The sequence below is a fragment of the Bombus affinis genome, chromosome 6 (genome assembly GCF_024516045.1).
Source record: "Bombus affinis isolate iyBomAffi1 chromosome 6, iyBomAffi1.2, whole genome shotgun sequence".
NCBI lineage: Eukaryota > Metazoa > Arthropoda > Insecta > Hymenoptera > Apidae > Bombus > Bombus affinis.
In genome coordinates, this window is record NC_066349.1 from 7,900,931 (window position 1) to 7,928,874 (window position 27,944).

Below are 27,944 nucleotides of genomic sequence, written 5' to 3' on the forward strand. Positions count from 1 at the left end.
ACTAGCACTATTATATGTAACTAGAAAAGTGCACAAAAATTCCTAATTTTTCATTTCATATTTTTAAAGCGATAATTTAAAGAATATTATGAAGTACATACTACACTATGAACATAAACCAATTATGATTTGTGCTACTGTATCTTTTTCCTTATTATGCTGTCATATTCAGTATTACATAAGATTATTTTAAATATCGTTTTTACAATATAAAGTGAAGAACCTGGCTGAAAACTTCCTAACTATAATAGTTACATATATTATATTACGTACTATTTATGAATATTTTAACCTTCAAACTGTCAAAGTATACATGTCCTATATTACAACGTTAATATCAGTGAAATATTGAATCCGCACTACCTGTCGAATGTAATCATATCTACTGTATGTTCTACACAGTTTTATCTGACATAAGAATAAATAGCCGATATGTCATATTGAATAAATTGAACGATTTCAATGAATCTGCAAATAATGATATAAAACCACACACTTCAAATACAGTGTTAATACTTTAATACATAAATCGAAGCTAAATAATATACATTCACTATTATTTCACTGAATCTTCCTTACATTTCCTTCAAAAATAACTTGACAATCTTAAGAAGTTGAAATAAATGCCACTTCTATTGTTACAATATTCATGTGTTGCAAACAATGATAAACTCTTCACTGAGACTTTTCAATTGAAAGTCAGAGGAAGTGTTATAACTAGGATACGCTGTGCATAAAAAGAAATGTTTTCAAGCAGCCAGCGCTACGAATGCTTTGTTAGCACTCACGATAAATTATTTAGTTGGTATACCATAATTAATTACAATAACAGCTGTACCATGTCCCGCAGAGCGATGTAACATGTCTTACAGGAACGTCGGAAAGCCATCATTATGATGTCAAAGATGATATCACAAATTTAAAAATGATATCGTAGCAAGGTACTTGACAACAAATCGATTTACTATAATATTTAATGACGAAAATTATGCATTTCCAGTAACATTGAATGTCCAGTATAACTACATATGAAGCATATTGATTTCTACGAGAAGGGAATCTCATACTCCATACGACGCTTCTTACACACGCGATTTCTTGTTGAAAGCGGTTACACAAATTAAAAAGGCCGACGTTTGAAACCTGAAGCAACAGCCAGTAAGGGAAAGAGATTTACACTAAAACTAAAATATTTAGTTCTCTTTAAATTAATAATTGGGATAAGCAGATATTTATGTAAATCCCACTTTGTATGAATAGATTTGAAAAATCGAACCCAGGAAAAAGATATTTTTACCTGTTACATATTACAGGCAATATTATATTTTGAATATTTTATACATTTTGGCATATGATATGATCGTTGATGATCGTCTTATTTCAGCTTCAAGAATCACCTCCTAAATTTCCTGACACCTGTAGCCGAACATCCTGTGTATTTTTAAATATTATATGCATTCATTACATCTCTTTTCCTTGCAACTTCACATAAATATATAAAAACACGTAGTGACTAATGGTATTAATCCTATATTGATGTTTTTTCTATGCTATTTGATATAACACGATGGTGTAATTAATGTGGGTTTTGAGTATTCAGTGTTTCAGGTAACCGGAGGTCCCGAAATATTTCAAGTGCCTTACTACAGCAAACTCGAACGATACATCCAACTTTTGGGACAAGATCCGCGTCATAAAAGTAGCATTAGAAATATTATTGTAGTAATAGTAGTGACTAGTATCGCAAGCATTACTATCCCAGCGGTAAGAAAAACACGATAATCATTATGGTGAAAAGTAATAAAGCTAACAATAAGCTAATGTCATTAAACAATTGGGACTTGCAATCGATAGACCACAGAGTTACTTGTGTCGTTGCATAAGAAGGACATGGATGGAGTCATCGAGTGTCTGCCACACTTTGTCACATCTTCCGCCAGTGTTGTTAAAATATTAAATATGCATTTCAACAGGCGAAGTGTGCGCTAATTTCTTTTTATGTAAAGAAATTGTCAACTACACACGTTGTTAAATGGATAAATACTTATCTTTTTCAAGTTTAACAAAATGTTCCAACTTGTGGCAAAACAATGGGAACAACTGAAATTAAATGGCGAATTGCACGTTCTGGAGGAAGTCGTCAAGCAAGGCAACAGAATGGCGCACTTTTATCGTAGTAAGTAAAGCTATCCCAATTCTTATCATGATTTCCAATATTTTTAATTTTTAACCAAAACAGTACTTCCTAACATACATAAAATTATTTATACGTAAAAAATCAACTGTACTAATTTTCAGACACTTTAATATTTTTTATGGTATTGTTCTTGCTGGTGCCACTAGTTTCTCCTATTCTCGATATTGTCCATCCAATAAACGGAACTCGAACACGCCAACAACTACTAAGAGTTAATTACATATTTTTTAACGATGACGACTATTTCTTTTACATTTATTTACAATTATTTTGGAGCTCTATCGTTGTAGTGTTCACCATAATAGGTGCTGATTGGTTATACATGCTAATAATTCATCACAGTAGTGGATTATTTGCGGTTTGTGGGTAAATGTCATAATGATATGCAAGACTTGGTTATTACTCGCCATTCTTTCATGCACCAGTAAATATTGTAATCACTATATTTATACTAAGTATATACATACTCATTATTTGTTATCATAACCGCAGACACCGAGTTCAAAAAGCAACTGTGAATCCAAACAACTTTACTGGTGAATCTATGTCTGAGAATTATACGTATGAAAAGATCCGGAGTTGCGCGATAATTCACAATGAAGCCATACGGTCTGTATTTAATACAATAATCAAAAAATTACGAAATGTCACTAATATACATCTTCATTAATTTTAAAGATTCTCAGACATATTGAAACAAAGCAGTCAAGGTAGTTACTTAATTCAGGTTGGATTGAATATGTTGGGGATAAGCGCAACAGCTGTTCAAGTAAAAACAATCATCAAAATGATAACAAATATTAAAAATAGTTTCGGGAAAATAATTTGTTTATATTATTCTTCAGACAGTGATAAACTTAGACAGACCGGAAGAAGCAATACGAAGTGCAGTATTTTGTGGGGCTTGTCAATTTCATTTACTTTTACTTAGTTTACCTGGCCAGGTGCTTCTGGATCATTGTTCTGATTTAGCAGATAATATGTATGTGTTTAGAAAGTATTCATATAAACTATATATATTAATCACAGGCTTGGATAAAATTAAATGCTCGTATCAAAATAGTTACAGCTCCAAATGGTACAAGGCACCCATGCAGATTCAAAAAGTACTATACGTGATGCAAATAAGATGCAAAAGGTTTTGTTCATTAACGGCAGGTGGATTGTATGAAATGAATATAGAAAACTTCGGAATAGTATGTATAAATTTAACAATATTATATGTATGTACGTACAATGGTATATAAAAATTTCTGATTTTACATTACATATCGCAAAAATGATATTTTAAAGAACCTTTCGAAGTACATAGTATAGTATGACCATAAACCAAGTATCATTTGTTATACTGTCCCTTTCTACCTGTTATGCCCTTATATTCAATATCAGATAAAATTCTTTCAAATATCATTTTTATAATATCATGTGAAAGGTCTATTTGGGTGAAAACTGCTGCATACTACTATACAGAGTGTTTAGCTATAGGTATAAAAAAATTTAAGGTGTGATTCTTGAAGCTAAAATAAAATGAAAATCAAGAATAAAAAATTTGCGTTTTCTGATTCGTTTGTTGATTATTACCAATTAAAAATTGGTTGAAATATCCCTGTATGCGAGCAAGCGCCCTTACAGGAACGAAATTAAGTCAACCTAAGGAGTGGGATGCACAGTGATCCTCAAATCGAACGACACATGGGCAGCAGGTTCCCTCGCACAAGCCGTAGAGAAGAAGATAATGACTTTCGAAAACCTAAATTGTCCTGTGCAATGTTTTCTCAGAAAAATCGTAGAATACACGTTATACTTGTCTACTTATTAAAGTACATAACAGCATATCGAAAATCGCCTCGTGGAATTTTCAAGTAGAGAGGATTAATGTTTCTCCTAGTTCTCTGTCTCCATAAATAAATGATAAATAATGTCATACATAAACAATGTTTATATAAATTTCACACACGTACTATCATTGCCCCGTCTGTGGTTGACCGATTTTTCTTAGAAAACGTCGTGCAGGATAATTTGCGACTTCGAATGTCATTATTTTCTTCTCTACAGCTTTTCTCTTTTCTTTTTTCTCTACATTTGTACGAGGGAATCTGTTGCCCGTGTATCGTTCGATTTGAGAATCCCTGCGCACTCCGTTGCTTAGGTTGATCTAAATATTTTTCGTTCGTGTAAGGAGGCTTGCTCGAGCACAGGAATATTTCGGACAATTTTTAATCGACAATGACTGAAAAACAAATCAGAAGACGGAATTTTTTTATTTTTGATTTTATCTTATTTTAGCTTCAAGAATCATCCCTTAAATTTTTTTACGCTTATAGCCAAACATCCTGTATACACGTATATGTATTATCCACTACTTACGAATATTTTAATTTTCAGACCTTCAAAACGTGCATGTCCTATATTACAATGATGATGTCAGTGAAAGATTAACTCAGCACTATCTGTCGAATGTAATCGTTCATACATCCACTGTGTGTTATATACAGTTTTATCAAGTATAGAAATGATATGATAGATAATTTACATGTAATACTAGATATATTGGACTACTCAGACGAATAGAAATATAAAACCACACACTTCAGATACCGTGTTAATATTTCAGTACATAATTCGTACCTAAATAGCACATTTGCTACCATTTCACTGAATTCTTTCAACACCACTTCAAGAATAATTATACAGATTTAGGCAGATAAAATCGGTACAAGTACAAAGATAACAGTTCTGTTGTTAGAATATTCGCGTGTTGCAATCAGTGATAAATATGTCGAAGGTGAATTCTTAATTGAAAATCGAGGAAAGTATCCGAACTCGAATACACCGTACACTTTTATCGTAGTAAGTAAAGAAATGTTTTCAAGCAATCAACGCTATGAAGAATTTCCCACCACTTATAATCAATATTCAGTTGGTATACCAACACCTAATTATAATAACTGCTCATCCATGTCCTGCCGAGTGCCGTAACATGTGTTGCAAGAACTCCGAAAAGCCATCATTTTCGTATCAAAGACGATGTCATAAGTTTAAAAGTGATACCGTAGTAGACTACCTGACAACAAATCGATACGCAATAATATGTAATGACAACATTGACGCATATCCAGCAACATTGAATATACAGCATAACTACATATGAGCATATTGATTTTTGCGACTTCAGAATGAGACCTCATACTCCACACGACACTTCTTAAACGTGCGATTCCTCCAAAAGCGGTTACACAAGATAAAGAAGTCGACGTTTGAAACCTGAGGCTACACAACCAGTAAGGGAAAGAGATTTACATCACATCAAAATAAGTGGTTCTTTTTAAACTAATGATGAGCCTGTGGATATTTATGCAAACCTGTATTTATAGGAATATCATTTTAAAAATCGTACTCAGGCAGAATATGATTTTACCTAGTACATTCTATGAAGAATATTATATTTTGAACATTTTATTTATTTTTGCATATCATGTGCATTCTTTGCGTTTCTTTACCTTGAAAATCCTATAAATGCATAAAAATCCGCAGTCTAGACATATTGATGTCATGTTGATGTTACTTCTACGGTATTTAATATAACCTCATGGGGTAATTAATCTGAGCTTGGAGTATTTAGTGCGTCAGAAAACCGGGAACCCCGAAATACTTCATGTGACATACTACAATAAACTCGAACGATACATCCAACTTTTGGGGCAAGATCCGCGTCATAAAAGTAGCACTAGAAATATGATTGTAATAATAGTGGTGACTAGTATCGCAAGCATCACTATCCCAACGGTAAGAACAACATGTCGATCATTATATAGAAAAGTAGGAAGGATAAAATGAGGAAACTGAATTGAGTGAATGCTACGTAATAAAGCTAATAATCAGGTAATCTCATTAAACAATTGGGACTTGCAATCGATAGACAATAGAGCTATTTGCGTCGTTGCATAAAAAGGATATGGATGGAGTGATCGAGTGTCTGTCATATTTTGTCACATCTTCCACCAGTGCTGTTAAAGTATTAAATATGCATTTCAACAAACGAAATGTGCGCAAATATCTTCTTGCATAAGAAAGTTTTGCATATAAGAGGCATAAAAACTTATCCTTTTTCTAGTTCAGCAAAATGTACCAACTTGTAGCAAAACAATGGGAGCAACTGAAATTAAACAATGAATTGCACGTTCTAGAGAAAGTCGTCATGCAAGGCAACAGGATGGCGCACTTTTATCGTAGTAAGAAAAGAATTTAAATCCTCAACGTGATTTCCAATATTTTTAATGTTTAAAATAAAAGATCTTCCCTAACGTATACATAGAATTATTTACACCTAAATAATCAATTATACTAACTTTTAGACACTTTAGTATCTTTTATGGTATTGTTCTTATTGGTGCCACTAACTTCTCCAATTCTTGATATTGTTCATCCAATAAACGGAACTCGAAAACGCCAACAACTACTAAGAGTTAATTACATATTTTTCAACAGTGATGACTATTTCTTTTACATTTATTTACAATTATTTTGGAGCACTGTCGTTGTGGTGCTTACCATAGTCGGTGCAGATTGGTTATACATGTTAATAATTCATCACAGTAGTGGATTATTTGCAGTTTGTGGGTAAATGTCATGATGTTATGCAAGAGTTGGTATTAGTCGCCATACTCGCATGTACTAGTTAATATTATAATCATTATATTCATATCAAGTACACACATTTTCATTATTTCTTTTCATAACCATAGATATCAAATTCAAAAAGCAACTGCGAATCTAAATTACTTTTCTGGTGAAAAAGATTCTGAGAATCAGACGTATGAAAAATTCCGAAATTGCGTGATGATGCATAAAGAAGCCATACAGTATGTATACATTAATCAACAACAAAGCATAATAAAAGTAGACAAAATAATTAAAAAATTATGAAATATAACTAATATATATCTCCATTAATTATAAAGGTTTTACAATATATTGGACGAAAGCAGCCAAAGTAGTTATTTAATCCAGGTTGGATTAAATATATTGAGTATAAGCACAGCAGCAGTTCAAGTAAAGAACAATCTTGAGAATGATAACAAATACAAATTAAAAATAGATGTCGGTAATTAAATATCTCATTTTATTTTTCAGACCGTGGTCAACTTGGACAGACCAGAAGAAGCAATACGAAGTGCTGTATTTTGTGGCGCTTGTCAATTTCATTTGTTTCTACTTAGTTTACCTGGCCAAGTGCTCCTGGATCATTCTTCTGATTTAGCAGATAATATGTATGTGTTTAGAAAATATCCATATAAACTATATATATATATATATATATCAATCAGACTCGAATAAAATTGAATGTCCGTATCAAATAGTTACAGCTCCAAATGGTATAAAGCACCCGTGCAAATTCAAAAAGTACTATACGTGATGCAAATAAGATGCAGAAGGTTTTGTTCATTGACGGCAGGTGGATTGTATGAAATGAATATAGAAAACTTCGGAATAGTATGTATAAATTTAACAATATTATATGTATGTACGTACAGTGGTGTATAAAAATTTCTGATTTTTCATTACATACCGCAAAAGCCATATTTTAAGATACCTTACGAAGTATATAATATATATTAGATTTATACTATAACCATAAAGTAATTGTCAATTGTTCTACTGTTGAATTACCTGTTATGTCCCCATATTTAAAATCAGATAAAATTTTATCAAATGCCGATTTCACAATATAAAATTCGAAAACAATCTGGCTGAAAAATTGTCTAAACCAATATGTTTACACATAGTGTATTAAGTACTGTTTACGAATATTTTAATCTTCAGACCTTCAAAACGTGCATATCCTATATTACAATGTTGATGTCCATGAAAGATTGAACATGCATTAGCTATCGAATGTAATCTCATCCACTGTATGTTATACACAGCTTTACCAAGTATAAGACTAGTATAATAAATAGCTGACATGTAATACTGGACATATTGGATGACATTGGTGAATAAATATATAAAACACACCCTTCATATACAGTATTAACGTCTTAACACATAAATCGTACCTAAATAACACACATTCACTACCATTCCAATGAAGTCTCTATACGTTACTTAAAAAACAATTTCACAACTTTAGAAGGATGAAATTGATCCCGCATAATGGTACGTGTAAGGATAAGATATATCTATTGTAACAATATTCGCGTGTGGCAAACAGTGATAAACTTATCGGTGGAGAATCCTTCATTGAAAATCGGGGAAAGTATTCGAACTTGAATACATTGTGCACAAAAAGAAACGTTTTCAAGGAGTCAACGCTATGAAGAATTTCCTACCACTCATAATCAATACTCAGTTGGTATACCAATACTCAATTATAATAACTGCTCATCCATATCCTGCCGAGTGGCATGTTCATTGTGTTGCATTCAACATGTGTTACAAGAACTCCGAAAGGCCATCATTTTCGCATCAAAGACGATGTTACAAGTTTTAAAGTGATACCGTAGTAGACTACCTGACAACAAATCGATACGCAATGATATGTAATGACAAAATTGACGCATTTCCAGCAACATTGAATATATAGCATAACTACATATGAGCATATTGATTTTTACGACTTCAGAATGAGACCTCATACTCCACACGACACTTCTTAAACGCGCGATTCCTCCAAAAGCGGTTACACAAGATAAAGAAGTCGACGTTTGGAACCTGAGGCTACACAATCAGTAAGGGAAAGAGATTTACACCACATCAAAATAAGTGGTTCTTTTTAAACTAATGATAAGCCTGTGGATATTTATGCAAACCTGTATTTATAGGAATATCATTTTAAAAATCGTACTCAGGCAAAATATGATTTTACCTAGTACATTCTATGAAGAATATTATATTTTGAATATTTTATTTATTTTTGTATATCATGTGCATTCTTTGCGTTTCTTTACCTTGAAAATCCTATAAATGCATAAAAATCCGCAGTCTAGGCATATTGATGTCATGTTGATGTTACTTCTACGGTATTTAATATAACCTCATGGGGTAATTAATCTGAGCTTGGAGTATTTAGTGCGTCAGAAAACCGGGAACTCCGAAATACTTCATGTGACATACTACAATAAACTCGAACGATACATCCAACTTTTGGGGCAAGATCCGCGTCATAAAAGTAGCACTAGAAATATGATTGTAATAATAGTGGTGACTAGTATCGCAAGCATCACTATCCCAACGGTAAGACCAACATGTCGATCATTATATAGAAAAGTAGGAAGGATAAAATGAGGAAACTGAATTGAGTGAATGCTACGTAGTAAAGCTAATAATCAGGTAATCTCATTAAACAATTGGGACTTGCAATCGATAGACAATAGAGTTATTTGCGTCGTTGCATAAAAAGGATATGGATGGAGTCATCGAGTGTTTGCCACATTTTGTTGCATCTTCCATCAGCGCTGTTAAAGTATTAAATATGCATTTCAACAAACGAAATGTGCGCAAATATCTTCTTACATAAGAATATTTTGAACTATACAAGAGGCATAAAAAATTATCTTTCTCTAGTTCAGTAAACTGTTTCAACTTGTGGCAAGACAATGGCAGCAGCTGAAATTCAACAATGAATTGCACATTCTAGAGGAAGTCGTCATGCAAGGCAACAGGATGGCACACTTTTATCGTAGTAAGTAAAGAATTTAAATTCTCAACACGATTTCCAATATATTTAATGTTTAAAATAAAAGAGCTTCCCTAACGTATACATAGAATTATTTACACCTAAATAATCAATTATACTAACTTTCAGGCACTTTAATATCTTTTATGGTATTGTTCTTGCTAGTGCCACTAATTTCTCCAATTCTTGATATTGTCCATCCAATAAACGGAACTCGAACACGTCAACAACTGCTAAGAGTTAATTACATATTTTTTAACGATGACGACTATTTCTTTTACATTTATTTACAATTATTTTGGAGCTCTATCGTTGTAGTGTTCACCATAATAGGTGCTGATTGGTTATACATGCTAATAATTCATCACAGTAGTGGATTATTTGCGGTCTGTGGGTAAATATCCTGATATTATGCAAAATTTGGTTGTTAGTTGCTATTCTCGCATGTACTCGTAAATTTTATAATAACTATAATTTTTTTAAGTACACAGGTTTTCATTATTTGTTTTCTTAACAACAGATATCAAATTCAAAAGGCAACTGCGAATTCAAACTACCTTACTCGTGAAAGTATTTTTGAGAATGCGACGTATGAAAAGTTTCGAAATTGTGTGATAATGCATAAGGAAGCCATACAGTACGTATAAATTAATTAACAACAAAGCATAATAAAAGTCGACAAAATAATTACAAAATTATGAAATATGACTAATATACATGTCCATTAATTATAAAGGTTTTACAATATATTGAACGAAAGCAGCCAAGGGAGTTATTTAATTCAGGTTGGATTGAATATATTGAGTATTAGCACAGCAGCAGTTCAAGTAAAAAACAATCTTGACATTGATAACGGATACAAATTAAAATAGATCACGGTAAATAATTATGTTATTTTATTCTTCAGACAGTGATAAACTTAGACAGACCGGAAGAAGCAATACGAAGTGCAGTATTTTGTGGGGCTTGTCAATTTCATTTACTTTTACTTAGTTTACCTGGCCAAGTGCTCCTGGATCATTGTTCTGATTTAGCAAACAATATGTATGTGTTTAGAAGATATCCATATAAACTATATATATCAATCAGGCTCGAATAAAATTAAATGTCCGTATCAAATAGTTACAGCTCCAAATGGTACAAGGCACCCGTGCAGATTCAAAAAGTACTATACGTGATGCAAATAAGATGCAGAAGGTTTTGTTCATTGACGGCAGGTGGATTGTATGAAATGAATATAGAAAACTTCGGAATAGTATGTATAAATTTAACAATATTATATGTATGTATGTACAGTGATGTATAAAAATTTCTGATTTTTCATTACTTATCGCAAAAGCCATATTTTAAGATACCTTACTGAGTATATGCCATATATTATGTTTATACTATAACCACAAAGCAATTATCATTTATTCTACTGTTTCCAATTATCTATTATATCCCCATATTCAAAATTAGATAAAATTTCTGGCTGAAAACTTTTCCAAATCAATATATTTTCATATAGTATATTAACTACTATTTACGTATATTTTAATCTTCAGACCTTCAAAACGTGCATATCCTATATTACAATGTTGATGTCCCTGAATGGTTGAATATGCATTACCTGTCGAATGTAATCTCATCCACTGTATGTTATACACAATTTTATCAAGCATACAACTAGTATAATAAATAGCTGAGATGTAATACTAGACATATTTGATGACATTTTCGAATAAAGATATAAAAATCACCCCTCTTATACAGTGTTAATATTTTAGCACATATATCATACCTGAATAACACACATAACACACATTTACTATCATTTCAATGAATTCAATTTACATTACTTCAAAAACAATTTCGCAATTTTAGAAGAATGAAATTGATGCCGGCAATGGTAAGTCTAACGATAACATAGATCCATTGATTCCAATATTCGTGTGTGGCAAACAGTGACAACCTTCTCAGTTAAGAATCCTCAATTAGAAGTCCGAAGAAGTAACGCTAAAATGTCAGAGACTAGGATACACTGGGCATAAAAAGAACATCGACTTTCAAGATCAATATCACAGTTTCGAAAACTCTGCTAGCATTTACCATTAAAATTTAACTGGCATGTCGTACGAGACGGTATCAATATTTCAGGATAACTATACATAATAATAAGCCTTTCATGTTCCGCAGAATATTTTGATGGGAGCCAGAAGAACATCAGAAAAGCATAGTACTCTTAACCATGATGATGTAATAAATTAAAAATGATATCAACTTGCACAGCTGTTCGACAAGAAACTGAATCAGTATAATATATAATGACCAAAATTATACATTTTCAGTAACATCTAACACCTGGTACAACTACATATGAACTATATTGATTTCCACGATCCTTAGATGAGAACTTGTACTCCATACGACACTTGTTAAATACGCGATTTCTCCTAAACCACTCGCACCAGTTAAAAACGCCAGCGTTAGAAATCTCGAGCTATAGCCAGTAACGAAAAGACATTTACACTAAAACTATAAATAATATTTAGTTCTTCTTAAACTAATGATAACACTGCGGGTGTTTATGCAAACCTATATCTCTATGAATATAATTGGAAAAGTCGGACCCAGGCGAAAAATGTGTTTAGCTGTTACATATTATAGACAATATTATATATTGATTATTTTATACATTTTTTCATATAATATACATTTGCATCTCTTTCCCTTAAAATTTTCCATAAATGCATAAAAACTCGCAGTGGTTAGTGAAATTAATGTTATATTATCGTTATTTCTATCGTCTTTAATATAACGCGAATGTGTAATTAATGTGAGCTTGGAGTATTCAGTGCTTCAGATAAACGAAGGCTCTGAAATATTTCACGTACCTTACTACAATAAACTCGAACGATACATCCAACTTTTGGGACAAGATCCGCGTCATAAAAGTAGCACTAGAAATATTATTGTAATGATAGTGGTGACTAGTATCGCAAGCATTACTATCCCAGCGGTAAGAAAAACACGATAATCATTATGGTGAAAAGTAATAAAGCTAACAATAAGCTAATGTCATTAAACAATTGGGACTTGCAATCGATAGACAATAGAGTTACTTGCGTCATTGCATAACAAGGATACGGATGGAGTCATCGAGTGTTTGCCACATTTTCTTGCATCTTCCATCAGCGCTGTTAAAGTATTAAATATGCATTTCAACAGGCGAAATGTGTGCTAATTTCTTTTTATATAAAAAAATCCTGAACGATGCAAGAGGCATAGAAACTTATTTTTTTCTAGTTTCACAAATTGTTCCAACTTGTGGCAAAACAATGGCAGGAGCTGAAATTAAACGACGAACTGCACATTCTAGAGGAAACCGTCATGCAAGGCAACAGGATGGCGCAATTTTACCATAGTAAGTCATGGTATCCTCATCATGATTTTCAATATTTCTAGTTTTTTACAAAAATGGTCCTCCCTGACATACACTTAAAATTATTTACTCGTAAATAATCGATTGTACTAATTTTCAGACACTTTAGTATCTTTTATGGGGTTGTTCTTGCTGGTGCCACTAATTTTCCCCATTCTCGATATTGTTCATCCAATAAACGGGACTCGAACACGTCAACAACTACTAAGAGTTAATTACATATTTTTTAACGGTGCTGATTATTTTTTCTACGTATACGTGCAATTATTTTATGCAGCAGCTGTTGTTGTGTTCACCATAATTAGTGCAGACTGGTTATACATGCTAATAATTCATCACGTCAGTGGGTTATTTGCAGTCTGTGGGTAAATATCATAATGTGATGCAAGATTTGGTTATTGGTCGCCATTCTCGCATGCACTTGTAAATATTGCAATCACTACAATTATAACACGTACATATGTCCATTTTTGTTATCATACCTGTAGACACCGAATTCAAAAAGCAACTATGAATTCAAACAACTCTACTGGCACAGCTGTTTCTGAGAAGTACACGTACGAAAAGATCCGGAATTGTGCGATAATGCACAGTGAAGCCATACTGTATGTATTTATTAATTGATAAAGCTTAACTGAAAATGATAAAGTAATTAAGACATTACGTAATGTTACTAATATACATTTTCATTAATTTTAAAGATTTTACAATATATTGAACGGAAGCAGTCAAGGTAGTTACTTAATTCAGGTTGGATTGAATATGTTGGGAATAAGCGTGACAGCTGTCCAAGTAAAGTATAGTCTTGAAAATGATAACAAATACAAACTGAAAATAATTCTATGTAAATAATTGTTTTACTTCATATTTCAGACAGTAGTAAACTTAGATAGACCGGAGGAAGCAATGCGAAGTGCTGTATTTTGTGGGGCTAGTCAATTTCATTTGTTTCTACTTAGCTTACCTGGTCAGGTTCTCCTGGATCATTGCTCTGATTTAGCAGATAATATGTATGTGTTAAAAAAGTACTCATATGGACTACATTAGTTACAGACTCCAACAAAATTAATTACTTGTATCAAAATAGTTACAGCTCCACATGGTACGGAACACCCGTGCAGATTCAAAAAGTACTATACGTGATGCAAATAAGATGCAAAAGATTTTGTTCATTGACGGCAGGTGGATTCTACGAAATGAATATAGAAAACTTCGGAATAGTATGTATCAGTCTAGCACTGTTATATATACGTACAGTGGTGCACAAAAATTTCTAATTTTTCATGTGATATAACACACGCGATATTTTAAAGAATCTTACGTAGTATTACTGTACTATAACGATAAAACAATTATTATTAGTTTCACTACTGTTCACTGTTCTTTTATTTATTATACTCTTTATTAATATTACATATTACATATTAGATAAAATTCTATCAAATACGGCTTTTACGATATAAGATAGAAAACCTACCTGGCTGGGAACTTTTGTATACCACTATATTTATATATACTATATTATCTTCTATTTACGAATATTTTAATCTTCAGACTTTCAAAACTTGCATGTCCTACATTACGATGTTGATGTCTGTGAATGACTGAACCTGCATTACTAGTCAAATGTAATTACTAGTCAAATATCATCAACTGTATATTATACACACTTTTACCAAGCGTACAACTAATATAATGGATAGCTGGCATGTAATACTGAACATATTGGATGACTTTGGCGAATAAAGATATAAAAACACCCCTCAGATACAGTGTTAATATTTTAGTATAGAAATCATACCTGAATAACACACATTCCATATTATTTCACAGAATTCACTTCCTACATTACTTCAAGCATAATTATACGACTTTAAGTACATGAAATTGGTGATAGAACAAAGATAACGCAATCCTATTGTTACAATATTCGCGTGTTGTGAACAGTGATAAGCTTATCGGTAGAGAATCCTCAATCGAATGTCGGAGAAAGTATTACAACTAGAATACGCTATTCATAAAAAGAACAATGTCTTTCAGGATCAATGTTTCAAAAAATCTCTCGACACTTACAATTAATATTTAACTGGGACGCTCTACGAAACGATATCAATATTTAAGAGAGCTATAATAATGCTAGCTATAATGACAGGTGTTGCATATACTGCAGAACGTTTTGACAGGCTACAATAAAACCTCGGAAATCATAATTTTCTCTCCAAGTATGATGTCACAAATTAAAAATTATACGATAGTTCATATTTGTGTGACAGCAAATCGAAAAAATTCACATTAATACTTGATGGAAAAATTGCAGATGTCTAATAGTATCGAATGTCGTGTAAACTTACATACGTATATCATATTGATTTCTACGATCCTGAGAAACAGAACTTTCATACTCTCCACATGACAGTTTTCTTCTGAAGCGGTTACTCTAGTTAAAAAGGAGATATGGCTAGTAAGCGAAGTAAGTTTACACAAAAATCGAAATAGTTACCACTTTTTGAATCGCGGATATTTGTGCAAATTAATATTTTTATAAATAATTAATAAAATGAAAGCTAAGTAGAGAGCTTTTTTACCTATTATACTTTTAATGTCTTGTATATTTTTGCATATGATACATACCTTGTACATTTTTTACCTTGAGATTTCCCATAAATGCATAAAAGTCTACTAGTGATAGTTATAATTTTATGTTGTTCCTTTATGATCCTTAATGTAAATTATCGGGAAATTAATTTAAGCTTGGAGTACTTTAGCGTTTCAGGAAACTGACAGACAATCTTCTGATATATTTGATGTTCCTCACTATAAAATGCTAGAAAAATATTTGCAACTTTTGGGGCAAGATCCACGTCAAAAAAATGGATTTAGGAATTTTATAGTAACTGCTGTAGTGATCAGTATTATAGGCAACATTATACCAACGGTAAGGAAGGATCTAGTAAACCTCTCGTAGAAAAATGTTATAGATAAATTGAGAATACTAAAGTACATGAATTCCTCGCAAGAAAGTAAATAATTAGGTAATGTTATTAAACAATTGGAACCTGCAATCATTAGTCACTAGAATTGTATACCTCGTTATGTGACAAGGATATGGACGCAGTAATCGACGTTTTCCCACATTTTATGGCAGCTACGATCAGTGCTATTAAAATATTAAATATCCAGATCAACAGACAAAATGTAAGTAAATTTATTATTAGATAAGAAGTTTCTTGTATATAATAAACATTCACAATATATTATTCATAGTTTAACAAATTGCTTCAATTTGTGGCAAAGCAATGGGAACAACTGAAATTAAACAATGAATTGTACGTTTTGAATCAAACCGTTATGCAAGGCAACAAGATGGCTCAATTGTATCGAAGTATATTATCGTATTACTATATTATTATATTATATTATATTACTATATTATCGTACTACTATATCGTATAACAAAAATTCTTTCTTTCAGTATTTTGCAGGTAAGTTATCGAGTTTATTCTTTTCAGGATCTTTATTGACCGCTTTGGTATTATTTCTACTGGTCCCACTAGTTTCTCCCATTCTCGATGTCGTTCTCCCATTAAATGAAACTCGACCACGTCAGCAACTGCTTAAAATTAATTACATTATCTTTGATGACGCCGACTATTTTTTCTACGTATATATGCAGTTAGCTTGGGGCTCAATTATGGTTGTGGTAACCATAATTTCCGTAGATTCATTGTACATCCTTATAATTCATCATAATAGCGGATTGTTTGCCGTGTGTGGGTAAATATGGTGCTATCAGAAACATGTAGACACATATCATAATTATAATATATTTACAAAAGATATGCATAAATATTCAAATGCTTTCACACGACACTACAATGAATTTTAAAAGATGTTACAATTATTTTTTCTATCTGTTGTTAAAAATACAGGAACCAAGTGCAAAGAGCAACAACAAATTTAGACACCAATCAAATTATTTCGGAAAGTTACATGTACAAACAGATTAGGGATTGCGTGATCACGCACAACGAAGCCATCCAGTTTGTATCTGTCGAGTAACAATAAATTATAAATAAGCTGTGAATATTTACATAAAATATTGTTATAAACACGACTAAAGTAATAACTAAATATCATAGTGAATACAATACTTTGAATATTTCATATATTTTTGCGTATTATATTCATTTTGTATTATTTTGCATCTCTGAATTTCCCATAAACGCATAAACATTTGCGGTCTAACAGTAGATTATTAAAAAATTATTAAACGCAACTAATTTTCTCTTATTATATTTTAAGGTTTTACAATATTCTAAACGAAAGCAGTCGAACTAGTTATTTGATCCAAGTTGGATTAAATATGTTGATAATCAGCGCAACAGCCTTGCAAGTAAGGAGCAAAACCGAATAAAATTAAAAACAGACATGTATTTAACTGATAGCTTTATTTTTCAGGCAGTAATAAATTTAGATAAGCCGGAAGAAGCAATTAGAAGCGTGGTATTTTGTGGAGCCAACCAATTTCATTTATTTGTGCTTAGTCTACCCGGACAGGTGCTTCTGGATCATTGTGCTGAGCTAGGAAATAATATGTACATATATGTCTAATATACGTGTGCAGTATGAGACATACGAGACAAACATGATAATTCCATTTATTGTTGATTTCTTCTTCAGTTTTTGTGTCTATATAATTTATATATATATAATATAGTATAATATATAATATATGATATAAATTTAATAACAACTCTAAAATAGGTAACTGCAATATTTTAAAAATGAAATAACTCATATAATTAAGTTTCTTTTTAAATTAGATTTTGAACTTCTACGATGCTGAGATGTCGTGATATCGGATTTTCGGGAAAAATCGTGTAACTATTGCACTTGCACTTTGCACTTTACACTTGCACTTTGCGCCAACATTTCATAAATGTAGCAGTCTACTTCTTGAGGGTAGACCTAAAACTGAGGGTTTCGAGCCCCGTTGTCACTATTTATACTGAACGATGTTCCACTTGGCTGATCAAACTTTTTTTTTCTACGTGGGGAAATCCTCTCGGACACCCTGCCTCCTTTTGGGTGGCGACAGGGTAGTGTCGGACTCAAACCAACTAAAACCCCAGGTGGTCTTCCTGACGTTTCGCAGAAGTGGCCCGGGTTCTCTTGCGAAATCCTGCCGGAGCACTTCTTCGTCTTCTCCCTATTTGTTGTTAAGGGAGACGTCCTTGTCTTGACTTGGGCCGCTAGGAGGGGAGGGACCACAAACCCCCTAACGACTCTTCCCCGTACCGTCGTGCAAGTCCGGGGAGGGCCCAGACCCTCCTCGGCGTGACGGCTCCTTAAACGCACCTAGGGCGGCAGTGGTGGTAGTTCCGCAACCCTGCGGCGTGCAGGGTCCCTTGGGTACGGCAACCTGACAGGATCCTGTCTCTTCTCCCTATCCCGCTCCGCTCGCTCCTTCACGCGCATAACGTGCTCGCAGTAGGAGTGAACGGCGATGAACTCCTGGTGCCCCCTCAGCATCGCCCCGACGACAGCCTCGGGGGCCAATCTCTCGCCGATGGCGAGTCGCAAGATACGGCGCGGTTCTTCCCACGCTGGACAGAATTCCAGAGTGTGCTGCGCCGTGTTGGCTGATCAAACTGATGGCTCAATTTGGAAGTTTTAACCGGGTGAATGAAGATCTTCCTAGTAGAGTCATCAGTTTGATCAACCAATCGGAATATCGCTCAATATAGATTGAGACAATGAGACCCAAGACCCTCAATTTCAGATCTGTTTTGAAGAAGCAGACTGCTACATTTACGAAATGTTGGCGCAAAGTACAAGCGCGAAGTGCAAAGTACAAATGCAATAGCTACGCGATTATTCCTGAAAAAGCAATATCATGCTGATATAATTAATATTATGATAATGAATCAGAGATTTGGTATTAGGAGATCGGCTGACAATTAATATACAATTAAAAAATTTCTTAAATAATAAAATATAAAAAAATCTACCTTATCATATTTTTCTCTGTAGTCTTCATATGCAATTAATAATTAGTCTCAATCAAGAATCGATTGATTCGAATATTGTGTTTTCTCGATGTTATAATAGATATGGTGCCATGTGGTATAAAACACCCGTGCAAATTCAAAAAATACTTTACATGATGCAGATAAGAAGTGGGAAACTATGCAGCTTAACGGCAGGCGGACTGTACGAAATGAATATTGAAAATTTCGGAGTGGTATGTATCACTATATGATTCTAATAATTGCTCGTCTTATATTAACTACTTACAATTTCTTTCAAGACCTTCAAAACGTGCATGTCCTACTTCACGATGTTATTGTCGCTAAAATAATGGTTATACCTTATCTGTTGAAATTATTTAGTCAAACTGTGCTGTGATACAAGATTAACCAGGAATGCGAATATTAAGATCATATAGCCAAGATATGTACAGTTAATATTAAATCGTTTAGATTACTATATTAAAAATGTAAATAGAATTATTGAACCATCTTTCAATATTATTTGATATTTCAGGGTGTAAAACATGTTATATACCTTACCGAAGTAATGAATTGACCACTATTTCACAGATTTCTTTCAGTTAGTTCCATCGAGCCACAGAGAAAATTTACATTTATGTACTAATTTTAGCAAGATACATATAATGAAACTCCAACAGTTGAGTCTATTAACTAACTGGATCCACCACTTTTTTAAATTACATTTACATCTCGCAAATAACACCGTTGCACTTTTTTCTGTGTCAAAGCTTCAGCTAAAGGTCGAAGGAAATATTATCATGTCAACATTGCGAATAGAGGTACGATACTTTTCTGAGAATTCAAGTCTTTTCAGTGTATAATTAATTCTACAATTATTTATGCATCACTGAGTACGTAGCTAATACCATATTGCCAGTGGCTCGATCAATATTTCACTGTAATCATAGATCTTCGATTTTCAGTTTAAATGACAGGCATCGCTATAACCCTTGATTCGTTATGTTCTTATTTATAATGCACTTGTCATTCAGCAATAGCTAACTTAGACATTTGGCTATATACTGCATACCTGTCTGGCAAAGAAGTCGATTCATAGTCATACTTGATAACCGTAATTGCAAGCACATTAATTATCGAATATCGAGTATAACTGCATTCGCAGATTGACTTTCGCAATTTTAAGAACAGAAACATTTATTCAATCGGCACGACGATAGTCCGAACGTTAACCGGTCAATTAATTGAAAATCTGGAAATATGGATAGTAAGAGATAGAAATGAGCCATTTAGAAATCACGTTGATCAACTCTATAAATTGAAAAGCATATGAAAATGATGATATTACAACTATTATTGTTTTTAAATTTATCTTAGAATGTATCATAATTTATGTCACCTTCTTACGATAAGTAAATTTATGGAAGTAAATTTGTTTCTGGAGAATTGAATATTAATCATGTGCATGTGTAATGAAATTTAAAAATTAATAAAAAGTGCGATTGGATCAGTGCTTGTCTTCTGAATGACTCAAATGCAATTTATGTTATGACTATAATATAAATTATAAATAATTAAAATAGTTCTTTGTCAATATATAATTTTTATGGTACTTAAAGTAAACTAGCCAGGAATAATTCTTTCATGAAATTAATCTAAACTTAGGACATTCAGCATTTCAGAAAGTCAAAACACGGTCTACCGATATGTTCGACATTCCTTATTATAAAATGCTCGAGAAATATTTGCAAGTTGTAGGACAAGATCCACGCCAAAGAGATATATTCAGAAGTATTATAGTGACTATAATGGTGACTAGTATCACAGGCATTCTCGTTCCAACGGTAAGGGAAACATATCGTATAGTACATTTTATAGAAATGTATTCTTTATTTATAGAGATACATTTTTATAAAATGTACTATAATCGAAATGAGAAAACTTAGTTGAACAAATTCCTCGCAAGAAAGTAAATAATCAGATAACGTTATTGACAATTGGAACCTACAATCACTAGTCATTAGAAGTATATAGATCCTTATATGACAAGGATATGGACGGAGTAATCGAGTGTATGCCGCATTTAATCGCAGCTATAACTAGTATCGTTAAAATATTAAATGTCCACTTCAACAGAGAAAATGTACGTGAATTTATTATTATGCGATTAAGCTTTGGGAATGAAAACATATTATAAAGTCGTAAAAATACATGTTATATCATAGTTTAGAAAATTGTTCGAATTTGTGAGGAAACAATGGGAGGAACTGAAGTTAACCAATGATTTACGCGTTCTGGAGGAAGTTACCATTCAAGGCAGCAAAATGGCACAACTGTACCGAAGTATGTTATCATGTCTTAATTTTTCAATTACAGTGCTTCTATGTGTATAAAGGATTTCTTCTATTAATATTTTGAACATAAGCGATCAATTATAATCATTTCAGATACTTTATTGATCTTCATGGTACTGTTCTTGCTGGTTCCATTACTTTTTCCTATTCTGGATGTCGTCCTTCCATTAAATGAAACTCGACCGCGACAACAACTATTTAGAGTTAATTACATATTTTTTGATCATGAAGAGTACTTCTTTTACATATATTTACAGCTTGCATGGGGATCTGTCATTGTTGTGATGATAATAGTTACCGTAGATTCGTTATATATCCTTATAATCCATCACAGTAGTGGATTATTTGCGGTGTGTGGGTAAATATGATACTGCAAAAAGCATAAGATCGCGTTAATCCGTAAAGGCTATCATGCGTGAAATTTCTCCCTTGATAACATAGACGTGATATTCTTTAATGATAGCTTTTAAGGATCAATAGCCATATGTCTCTTTTTGTACTAATAAGAATAAGAAGATAAAACTAATAAGATTTCATTTTTTATAATTATATTCAAAATATAGGCATCAAGTCCATAAAGCAACTAGTAGTTCAATCATATTCTCTACAGAAGCTATGACGGAGACTTACACGTACGAACAGATAAAAAATTGTGTGATCACTCACGATAAAGCGATCGAGTTTGTATTTATTAAATGACGATAAAATACAATATGGTGCGAGATGATTATTGATCGCAATTAATATGCTTTTTTTCGTTATATTTTGAGGTTTTACAATATTCTAAATGAAAACAGTCGAAGTAGTTATTTGCTTCAAGTTGGATTAAATATGATGGGTATAAGCATGACAGCTGTTCAAGTAAACAGAATCTAATAAATGAAAACAAATGAAAATTCTGGAAACATTTTCTTAATTGAAAGTTTGTATTTTTCAGACAGTCGCTAACTTAGAAAGACCGGCGGAAGCAGTTAGAACCGGGATATTTCTTGGAGCTGAACAATTTCATTTATTTGTGATCAGTCTGCCTGGGCAGGTACTTCTGGATCATTGTTCTGATTTAGCAAATAATATGTATGTATCTAGTGCAATCGTATAAAATGCAAATATTCAATCGTAGAGAAAAATATAATTTATTACTCGTATTAAAACAGATATGGGTCCACCTGGTATAAAATACCAGTAAAAATTCAAAAAATGCTTCTCATGATGCAAATACGGAGTAAAAAACTGTGTACATTAACGGCAGGTGGATTGTACGAAATGAATATGGAAAATTTTGCAATTGTATGTAATATTATGGGACAGTTATAGTTATTTTATATTATTAACTAGTAGGTACTTACGTCACTTTTGTTTTAAGACTTTCAAAACATGTATGTCATACTTCACGATGTTAATGTCACTGAGGGGATGAGTTGGCTTATAGACATTTACTCATATTCATTGCATTTTATACCTGGATGGACCTACAATGAGAATAATAAGATAAATAGTCACTATGCATTGTTAATGTTGAATAGTTTAAACAACGTTATCGATGTAAATAAAATTATTAAACTATATCTTTCACAGAATATTTTTAAATATTTTTAAATATAGATTGATCTCGCTTAATACTGTAAATCATTGTTACTTAATCACTTTTATAAGCTAATGATAATACCTTGAAAATGAGAGAGACATTTCGCTTTCTTTTGTAAGACTTCCTGAAGAAATCATTTTGGCTTCTTTATTTCTCTATATAAAGTTATTTAAACTCTTCTCAAGGCTAGGCTGATCTATAACCATTATTTGTGCAAAATTTCATTTCTCTGAAGTACTGCTTAATAATTCCTAAACAAATAAATGGATAAATATAATAGTTCCTATAAGAATAGTATCAAAACTGTGCAAAAATAATATCACACGGTACAAGGTATATATATTTCATTCATGAATGTCCATTTATTTGAATTTCAATTATTAACGTATACAGATCTCAATTGCAGAAAATAATTCTACCGAAAAGAAATGGCGCTAATATTAAGAGCATTGGGTACGAAGAGTTTAAAGAATATGTGATGCTGCGTTATATCTCTTCTAAACTAATAATCGATAAGAAATTAATATAACTAGACCTGAGTTTGGTTCTTTTATCATATTTCTATATAATTACGTTGTTACCAAGCATTTTAACAAGATTAGTAGTTAGTTTTGAGGTGATTAGGCCGTGATAGTTATAGTTGCTGGCTGTAGATGTCGCTGCTGGGGTAGGTACTGCTGCATTTTCTTCTCATTTAAGAATCGTGGAAAGAAAAATCGGACTCCGGTCACCAGGATTTGAAGGCGGGTCCCAAATGTTTGTAACCTAAGGCGTTAACCATTGCGCTGCCGTATTCCGACACTTGGTGTCGTCCGGTGGTATTTGCTGTCGAGTGCTGCCACAGTTTCATAACCATTGTTCGCGTAAGATTTCATTTCGCCAATATTCATATACAGTTTTTCAATATGCTGGATTTTATATATGGATTTTACTCAGTAGGCATAATGAGTTATATTTTCGAATGTTGTAATCTTTTTCCTTACGGCTTGTACAAGATAAGCTGCTATCCATCTATCGTTCGATTTAAGGAACCCTGTATACCCCGCTGCTTAGGCTCACCTACTTTGGTTCCTGTAAAGAAAGTTGCTCGGCACAGAGGTATTTTGGATAATATTTAATTCTCAATAACTAAAAAAGAAAACCGAAAACACAATCTTTTTATTCTAGATTTTCATCATATTTTAACTTCAAGTATCGCCCCTTAAATATTTTTATACCTGTAGCCGAATATACTATATAGCAGCTTGTTGATTAATATAATATGTGTATAAAACTTTGAACGATGCGTTACAAATATACAACGCAATAAGTAATTGAGTGTCACTGCAATGTCCATCGCACACATACGCATGCTTCTTGCTCGTAAGATATTAACCACCAAAGAATCTTCAAGGAATAAATTGATTGAAAACCTACTGCTATCGCCGATCGTCATCGACTAAGGTTGTGTCACAACCAGTGAGGTCGATATTTCAGAGTAACCACAGGTTTTCAATTCCCAACGCAAATGATTGACACTCCAGCAACCGATGGCCTATTATTTTCACATCTACGACATGATTATTATTCGATGTCGTGCTACCCAACATTGTGCTATAATGCATACTTGCCGGTAAGCAAACCGTCAAACTAATTCGATGGTAAAAATTACATGCTTTCACAGACATCGGGTGAAGGAATATAAGTGCATTTGTAGGATCCATTTCAATTTCTCGGTGTACAATATAAAGAACAACTTTCATACTTCATACTTCATACAACTTCGTTAAATCACTTTCGCCGCCTCGTTTACTAATAAGTCGATTGTACTAGACAGATCTAAGAAATTTAAATAGTAAGAGAAAACTGGATATATTCTATATTATGACTGACTGGATTCTTTTGCAATTATGCGAAATTTAAAGATGTAAAATTTCATAGATTTCTCATAATATACCAAAATATATTAATTTTAATCGGTAAAGCGAATCTCTATATAAGTTCCATTTCTTTACTTGTGTCCATAAAGGTAAAAATTTATACAAAAATTTGATATCAAATTATGATTATTGCGGTAACTCGGTCTTATAATTCACTGATTATAAGTGTTTCAATTACCAAAAAATAAATGTCGAAATAAATTTCTTATTTTTGCACATCATATCATTTTCTCTTTTTCTTCTTCATTCTAGCATATTTTACATTACGATATCTAATTCAATGTTGAGTCACATTTTTCAATAAATACTTGAATTGTTAGTTTAAACGGCAATGTTCAGTGTTTCAGGCAAACAGCAAGCAAGATTTTAATCTGTTCGATATTAGCTACCATAAGCCGCTTAAACAGTATCTGTCAATTTGTGGGATAAATCCGTATCAGGAAGATCGTACCAGTAATATTATAGTAATTGCAATAATGTGCAGTTTTATGAGCTTCTTTGCTCCAACGGTAAGAGGAACGTACGCTATGAAATTGCGTTGTTCAAACGTCGTTTTTATGATTATTATTATTAATCGATGAATATAATGAAAAATAAATAAATAGCAGAATAAGTAATCAGTTAATATTATTACATGATCGGGATTCACGATTCCATAGTCTATGCAACTATACGATGCCATACGTAACAAAGATTTCGATAACGTCATCCTAAATTTACCGCATATACTTACAGTACTTATCAGTGTTACAAAAATACTAAACATCTATTCCAACAAAACACTGGTACGTATGTATTTAATACCTCCTTCACATACAAAGTCATAATAATCAAGACATCATTAGTTTAGAAAATTATTTAATTCCTTGGAAGAAGATTGGAAATTACTGGAATCAAAAAACGAATTACAAATGCTAGATAAATTTACCAAACACGGCAATAAAGTTGCATGTCTGTACAGAAGTAAGTGGTCATCTTATGATTTTTATTATATACTTCCACAACAATTGTTGGATATAAAAATAATTTTTAATTAAAAATAATTCTTCCAGGAACGTTATTAATAGCTCTCTTAATATTTTTGTCCCTTCCGTTATGTAATCCCATCCTAGATATTATTATACCATTAAACGAAACCCGACAACGAAATAATGTATTTCAAGTTCACTATGGTATCCTAGATAACGAAGAACACTTTTACATCGTGTATGTGCATTTATCTCTTTGTGCGATTATTATCGTGGTGACGATAATCTCGGTAGATTCGTTATACATTGCTATTATTTATCACGCTTGCGGATTATTTGCAGTGTGTGGGTAAATACAATGGTTTAAATAAAAATTCTGTTAAAACAATGCAAAAATTGTATTACGCGGTAAAGAGTATACTTCATTTGTATATGTTTACTTATTTGGATTTCAATTATTCGCATGTACAGATCCCAGGTTCAGAAAACTGCAGAAAATAATTTTGTCGAGAAAAATGGCATTAACATACGCAACATTGGATACGATGCTTTCAAAGAATGCGTGATGATGCATTATAAATGTCTTCAGTCTGTATAGTTTTAAGTCCGACTAGTTAATAGTAAACTAATAATCGATAAGAAATTAATACAATTTGAACTGACTTTGGTTCATTTGTCATATTTTAAGACTTTATGACGTCCTCGAGAAATGTTGCCGGAATTTGTACTTGATTACAATGGTGTTGAATGCAGTCATTCTCAGCGTAACAGCTGTTGAAGTAAGAACATCTTTTACACACCTTAGAAATTACTAGATTGTTGATTTTTTCTGCATTTCTTGAAAATGCAAATGTTAACATATGTAAAACAGTTTTTATGTAACTACCATGTTTTTTTTAATTCTTTTTATAAAAGTTTGAATTAGGAGGAACATCCTGAGTCGAATAAGTATTGAGAAAGAACGAAACCGATGCTTTTACCTTCTAGATAATTGTGTTCTTGGACCGACCGGCAGAAGCCATCAGGGCTATTGTCTACTTTATAGGACAACAATTTCATTTGTACATGTTTAGTCTACCAGGGCAAACATTACTGGATCAAAGCGTAGAATTGGCCAATAAAATGTAAGTTTTTAACACATATAAAATAAAGAAAGCCGCAAATAATCTAAACTTATGGATTTCGGGGCAGATATGACTCGGATTGGTATAAAATACCGACAAAAGCTCAAAAGGTATTTTACCTAATGCAAGTGAGGTCCAACAAACCGTGTATATTGACAGCAGCGGGGATATACAAGATGAACATTGAAAGTTTTGGAATAGTACGTAATAATGGAAATTAATAAAAGTATCATGTTATAATAATTTAAGCGGATGTTAGTAATAATAATTCTTTAATTTCAAGACTGTTAAAGCTTGTATGTCGTATTTCACCATGTTCTTGTCACTGAGAGAATAATCGTTCGTACCTACTCGAAAATATTCGTTTCTAGTAATTTTATGGTTTAATGATAACCCAATCTTACATTTTCTAAGAGTTATGTCAATGTTATATGATTATGATTACATTCTGAATGGAAAAAAGACATATATTATTGAAATAAAATGATATACTTTACCAAGTACGTCAATAAATTGTTATATTCTGGTTCAATAAAATTTTTTATCAATTTGTCACTGATGCTGCTATTCTGAAATTTGTGGCATGTACTCATTGGGGTATTATTGCTAAATATTTTGAAAATAGTAACTAGTAGTGATCATTAATGAGCCCAACACCATATATATAATAAAAGGTTTTACAGA

General features: G+C 32.4%; 8 protein-coding genes across 19 annotated transcripts in view; 7 read left to right on the forward strand and 1 right to left on the reverse strand.

The window, feature by feature from the left end:
• LOC126917564 (crossover junction endonuclease MUS81) overlaps positions 1 to 27,944 on the reverse strand; it is a 44,775-nt gene that overhangs the window by 13,619 nt on the left and 3,212 nt on the right. Inside the window, exons 9-10 of one of the 2 annotated variants that reach the window (XM_050724540.1) lie at positions 23,331 to 24,320; positions 23,011 to 23,133 (exon numbers count right to left, since the gene is read on the reverse strand). In XM_050724540.1, coding sequence (XP_050580497.1) covers positions 24,253 to 24,320 — 68 coding nt within the window. In that variant the 3' untranslated portion in view covers positions 23,011 to 23,133; positions 23,331 to 24,252. Of the gene's footprint in view, positions 1 to 23,010; positions 23,134 to 23,330; positions 24,321 to 27,515; positions 27,830 to 27,944 lie in introns of those variants that run through there. The other variant, XM_050724541.1, reaches the window with a different exon arrangement.
• LOC126917574 (uncharacterized) lies at positions 522 to 4,790 on the forward strand. The gene is made up of 10 exons (XM_050724578.1): positions 522 to 1,158; positions 1,601 to 1,764; positions 1,855 to 1,980; positions 2,059 to 2,176; positions 2,299 to 2,563; positions 2,690 to 2,806; positions 2,876 to 2,966; positions 3,043 to 3,179; positions 3,261 to 3,393; positions 4,583 to 4,790. Coding segments are annotated over exons 1-10 (1,206 nt in total). The 5' UTR covers positions 522 to 1,157; the 3' UTR covers positions 4,637 to 4,790.
• On the forward strand, positions 5,380 to 11,513 carry LOC126917575 (uncharacterized). Of its 3 annotated transcripts, none has more exons than XM_050724580.1 (10): positions 5,380 to 5,478; positions 5,820 to 5,983; positions 6,117 to 6,242; positions 6,312 to 6,429; positions 6,553 to 6,817; positions 6,943 to 7,059; positions 7,159 to 7,249; positions 7,331 to 7,467; positions 7,558 to 7,690; positions 11,423 to 11,513. In XM_050724580.1, coding segments are annotated over exons 1-10 (1,206 nt in total). In that variant the 5' UTR covers positions 5,380 to 5,477; the 3' UTR covers positions 11,477 to 11,513. The 3 variants fall into 3 exon arrangements, with proteins under 3 accessions (XP_050580537.1, XP_050580538.1, XP_050580536.1); XM_050724581.1 differs by lacking the exon at positions 7,558 to 7,690 and adding an exon at positions 10,998 to 11,130; XM_050724579.1 differs by lacking the exon at positions 11,423 to 11,513 and adding an exon at positions 8,021 to 8,219.
• Positions 5,977 to 10,764, forward strand: LOC126917580 (uncharacterized). Of its 2 annotated transcripts, XM_050724598.1 has the most exons (7): positions 8,322 to 8,928; positions 9,270 to 9,433; positions 9,567 to 9,692; positions 9,764 to 9,881; positions 10,005 to 10,269; positions 10,396 to 10,512; positions 10,612 to 10,764. In XM_050724598.1, coding segments are annotated over exons 1-7 (927 nt in total). In that variant the 5' UTR covers positions 8,322 to 8,927; the 3' UTR covers positions 10,748 to 10,764. The 2 variants fall into 2 exon arrangements, with proteins under 2 accessions (XP_050580556.1, XP_050580555.1); XM_050724599.1 differs by lacking the exons at positions 8,322 to 8,928; positions 9,270 to 9,433 and adding an exon at positions 5,977 to 6,079 and having other exon boundaries at positions 9,530 to 9,692.
• LOC126917573 (uncharacterized) lies at positions 12,271 to 14,980 on the forward strand. 2 transcript variants are annotated; one of them, XM_050724576.1, is made up of 10 exons: positions 12,271 to 12,366; positions 12,713 to 12,876; positions 12,967 to 13,092; positions 13,164 to 13,281; positions 13,400 to 13,664; positions 13,788 to 13,904; positions 14,001 to 14,091; positions 14,173 to 14,309; positions 14,387 to 14,519; positions 14,854 to 14,980. In XM_050724576.1, coding segments are annotated over exons 1-10 (1,206 nt in total). In that variant the 5' UTR covers positions 12,271 to 12,365; the 3' UTR covers positions 14,908 to 14,980. The 2 variants fall into 2 exon arrangements, with proteins under 2 accessions (XP_050580533.1, XP_050580532.1); XM_050724575.1 differs by lacking the exon at positions 14,854 to 14,980 and having other exon boundaries at positions 14,387 to 14,606.
• Positions 15,682 to 19,708, forward strand: LOC126917572 (uncharacterized). 2 transcript variants are annotated; one of them, XM_050724573.1, is made up of 10 exons: positions 15,682 to 15,769; positions 16,065 to 16,234; positions 16,369 to 16,494; positions 16,564 to 16,681; positions 16,809 to 17,073; positions 17,229 to 17,339; positions 17,602 to 17,692; positions 17,758 to 17,894; positions 19,411 to 19,543; positions 19,610 to 19,708. In XM_050724573.1, the coding sequence occupies exons 1-10, from the start codon at positions 15,754 to 15,756 to the stop codon at positions 19,658 to 19,660; spliced, it is 1,218 nt and encodes a 405-aa protein (XP_050580530.1). In that variant the 5' UTR covers positions 15,682 to 15,753; the 3' UTR covers positions 19,661 to 19,708. The 2 variants fall into 2 exon arrangements, with proteins under 2 accessions (XP_050580530.1, XP_050580531.1); XM_050724574.1 differs by having other exon boundaries at positions 16,402 to 16,494.
• LOC126917571 (uncharacterized) lies at positions 20,485 to 23,123 on the forward strand. Its single transcript, XM_050724572.1, has 10 exons — positions 20,485 to 20,577; positions 20,985 to 21,154; positions 21,328 to 21,453; positions 21,536 to 21,653; positions 21,758 to 22,022; positions 22,228 to 22,344; positions 22,435 to 22,525; positions 22,602 to 22,738; positions 22,819 to 22,951; positions 23,028 to 23,123. The coding sequence occupies exons 1-10, from the start codon at positions 20,571 to 20,573 to the stop codon at positions 23,079 to 23,081; spliced, it is 1,218 nt and encodes a 405-aa protein (XP_050580529.1). The 5' UTR covers positions 20,485 to 20,570; the 3' UTR covers positions 23,082 to 23,123.
• On the forward strand, positions 24,201 to 27,763 carry LOC126917578 (odorant receptor 9a-like). 6 transcript variants are annotated; one of them, XM_050724587.1, is made up of 11 exons: positions 24,201 to 24,347; positions 24,417 to 24,861; positions 25,508 to 25,677; positions 25,828 to 25,953; positions 26,014 to 26,131; positions 26,221 to 26,485; positions 26,608 to 26,724; positions 26,825 to 26,915; positions 27,124 to 27,260; positions 27,328 to 27,460; positions 27,544 to 27,763. In XM_050724587.1, exons 3-11 carry the CDS (start codon positions 25,645 to 25,647, stop codon positions 27,595 to 27,597), a joined length of 1,074 nt encoding a protein of 357 aa, XP_050580544.1. In that variant the 5' UTR covers positions 24,201 to 24,347; positions 24,417 to 24,861; positions 25,508 to 25,644; the 3' UTR covers positions 27,598 to 27,763. The 6 variants fall into 6 exon arrangements, with proteins under 6 accessions (XP_050580544.1, XP_050580546.1, XP_050580545.1 ...); XM_050724589.1 differs by having other exon boundaries at positions 26,221 to 26,374; XM_050724588.1 differs by having other exon boundaries at positions 27,328 to 27,763.

Coding starts and splice junctions, on each gene's coding strand:
- LOC126917580 (XM_050724598.1), top strand. Junction 9,693..9,763: donor TGCATTTCAACAAACGAAAT/GTGCGCAAATAT, acceptor ATCTTTCTCTAG/TTCAGTAAACTGTTTCAACT. Junction 10,513..10,611: donor ATGCATAAGGAAGCCATACA/GTACGTATAAAT, acceptor TTAATTATAAAG/GTTTTACAATATATTGAACG.
- LOC126917574 (XM_050724578.1), top strand. Junction 1,765..1,854: donor CAAGCATTACTATCCCAGCG/GTAAGAAAAACA, acceptor TGCAATCGATAG/ACCACAGAGTTACTTGTGTC. Junction 2,807..2,875: donor ATTCACAATGAAGCCATACG/GTCTGTATTTAA, acceptor TTAATTTTAAAG/ATTCTCAGACATATTGAAAC.
- LOC126917572 (XM_050724573.1), top strand. Junction 16,235..16,368: donor TAGGCAACATTATACCAACG/GTAAGGAAGGAT, acceptor TGCAATCATTAG/TCACTAGAATTGTATACCTC. Junction 17,074..17,228: donor GGATTGTTTGCCGTGTGTGG/GTAAATATGGTG, acceptor TTAAAAATACAG/GAACCAAGTGCAAAGAGCAA.
- LOC126917573 (XM_050724575.1), top strand. Junction 13,282..13,399: donor GATGGCGCAATTTTACCATA/GTAAGTCATGGT, acceptor ACTAATTTTCAG/ACACTTTAGTATCTTTTATG. Junction 14,310..14,386: donor TCTGATTTAGCAGATAATAT/GTATGTGTTAAA, acceptor GTATCAAAATAG/TTACAGCTCCACATGGTACG.
- LOC126917575 (XM_050724580.1), top strand. Junction 5,984..6,116: donor CAAGCATCACTATCCCAACG/GTAAGAACAACA, acceptor TGCAATCGATAG/ACAATAGAGCTATTTGCGTC. Junction 7,250..7,330: donor TAAGCACAGCAGCAGTTCAA/GTAAAGAACAAT, acceptor TTTATTTTTCAG/ACCGTGGTCAACTTGGACAG.
- LOC126917571 (XM_050724572.1), top strand. Junction 22,345..22,434: donor ACTCACGATAAAGCGATCGA/GTTTGTATTTAT, acceptor TTATATTTTGAG/GTTTTACAATATTCTAAATG. Junction 22,739..22,818: donor TCTGATTTAGCAAATAATAT/GTATGTATCTAG, acceptor GTATTAAAACAG/ATATGGGTCCACCTGGTATA.
- LOC126917578 (XM_050724587.1), top strand. CDS start 25,645: ATGTGCAGTTTTATGAGCTTCTTTGCTCCAACG. Junction 26,132..26,220: donor AGTTGCATGTCTGTACAGAA/GTAAGTGGTCAT, acceptor TAATTCTTCCAG/GAACGTTATTAATAGCTCTC. Junction 27,261..27,327: donor GTAGAATTGGCCAATAAAAT/GTAAGTTTTTAA, acceptor ATTTCGGGGCAG/ATATGACTCGGATTGGTATA.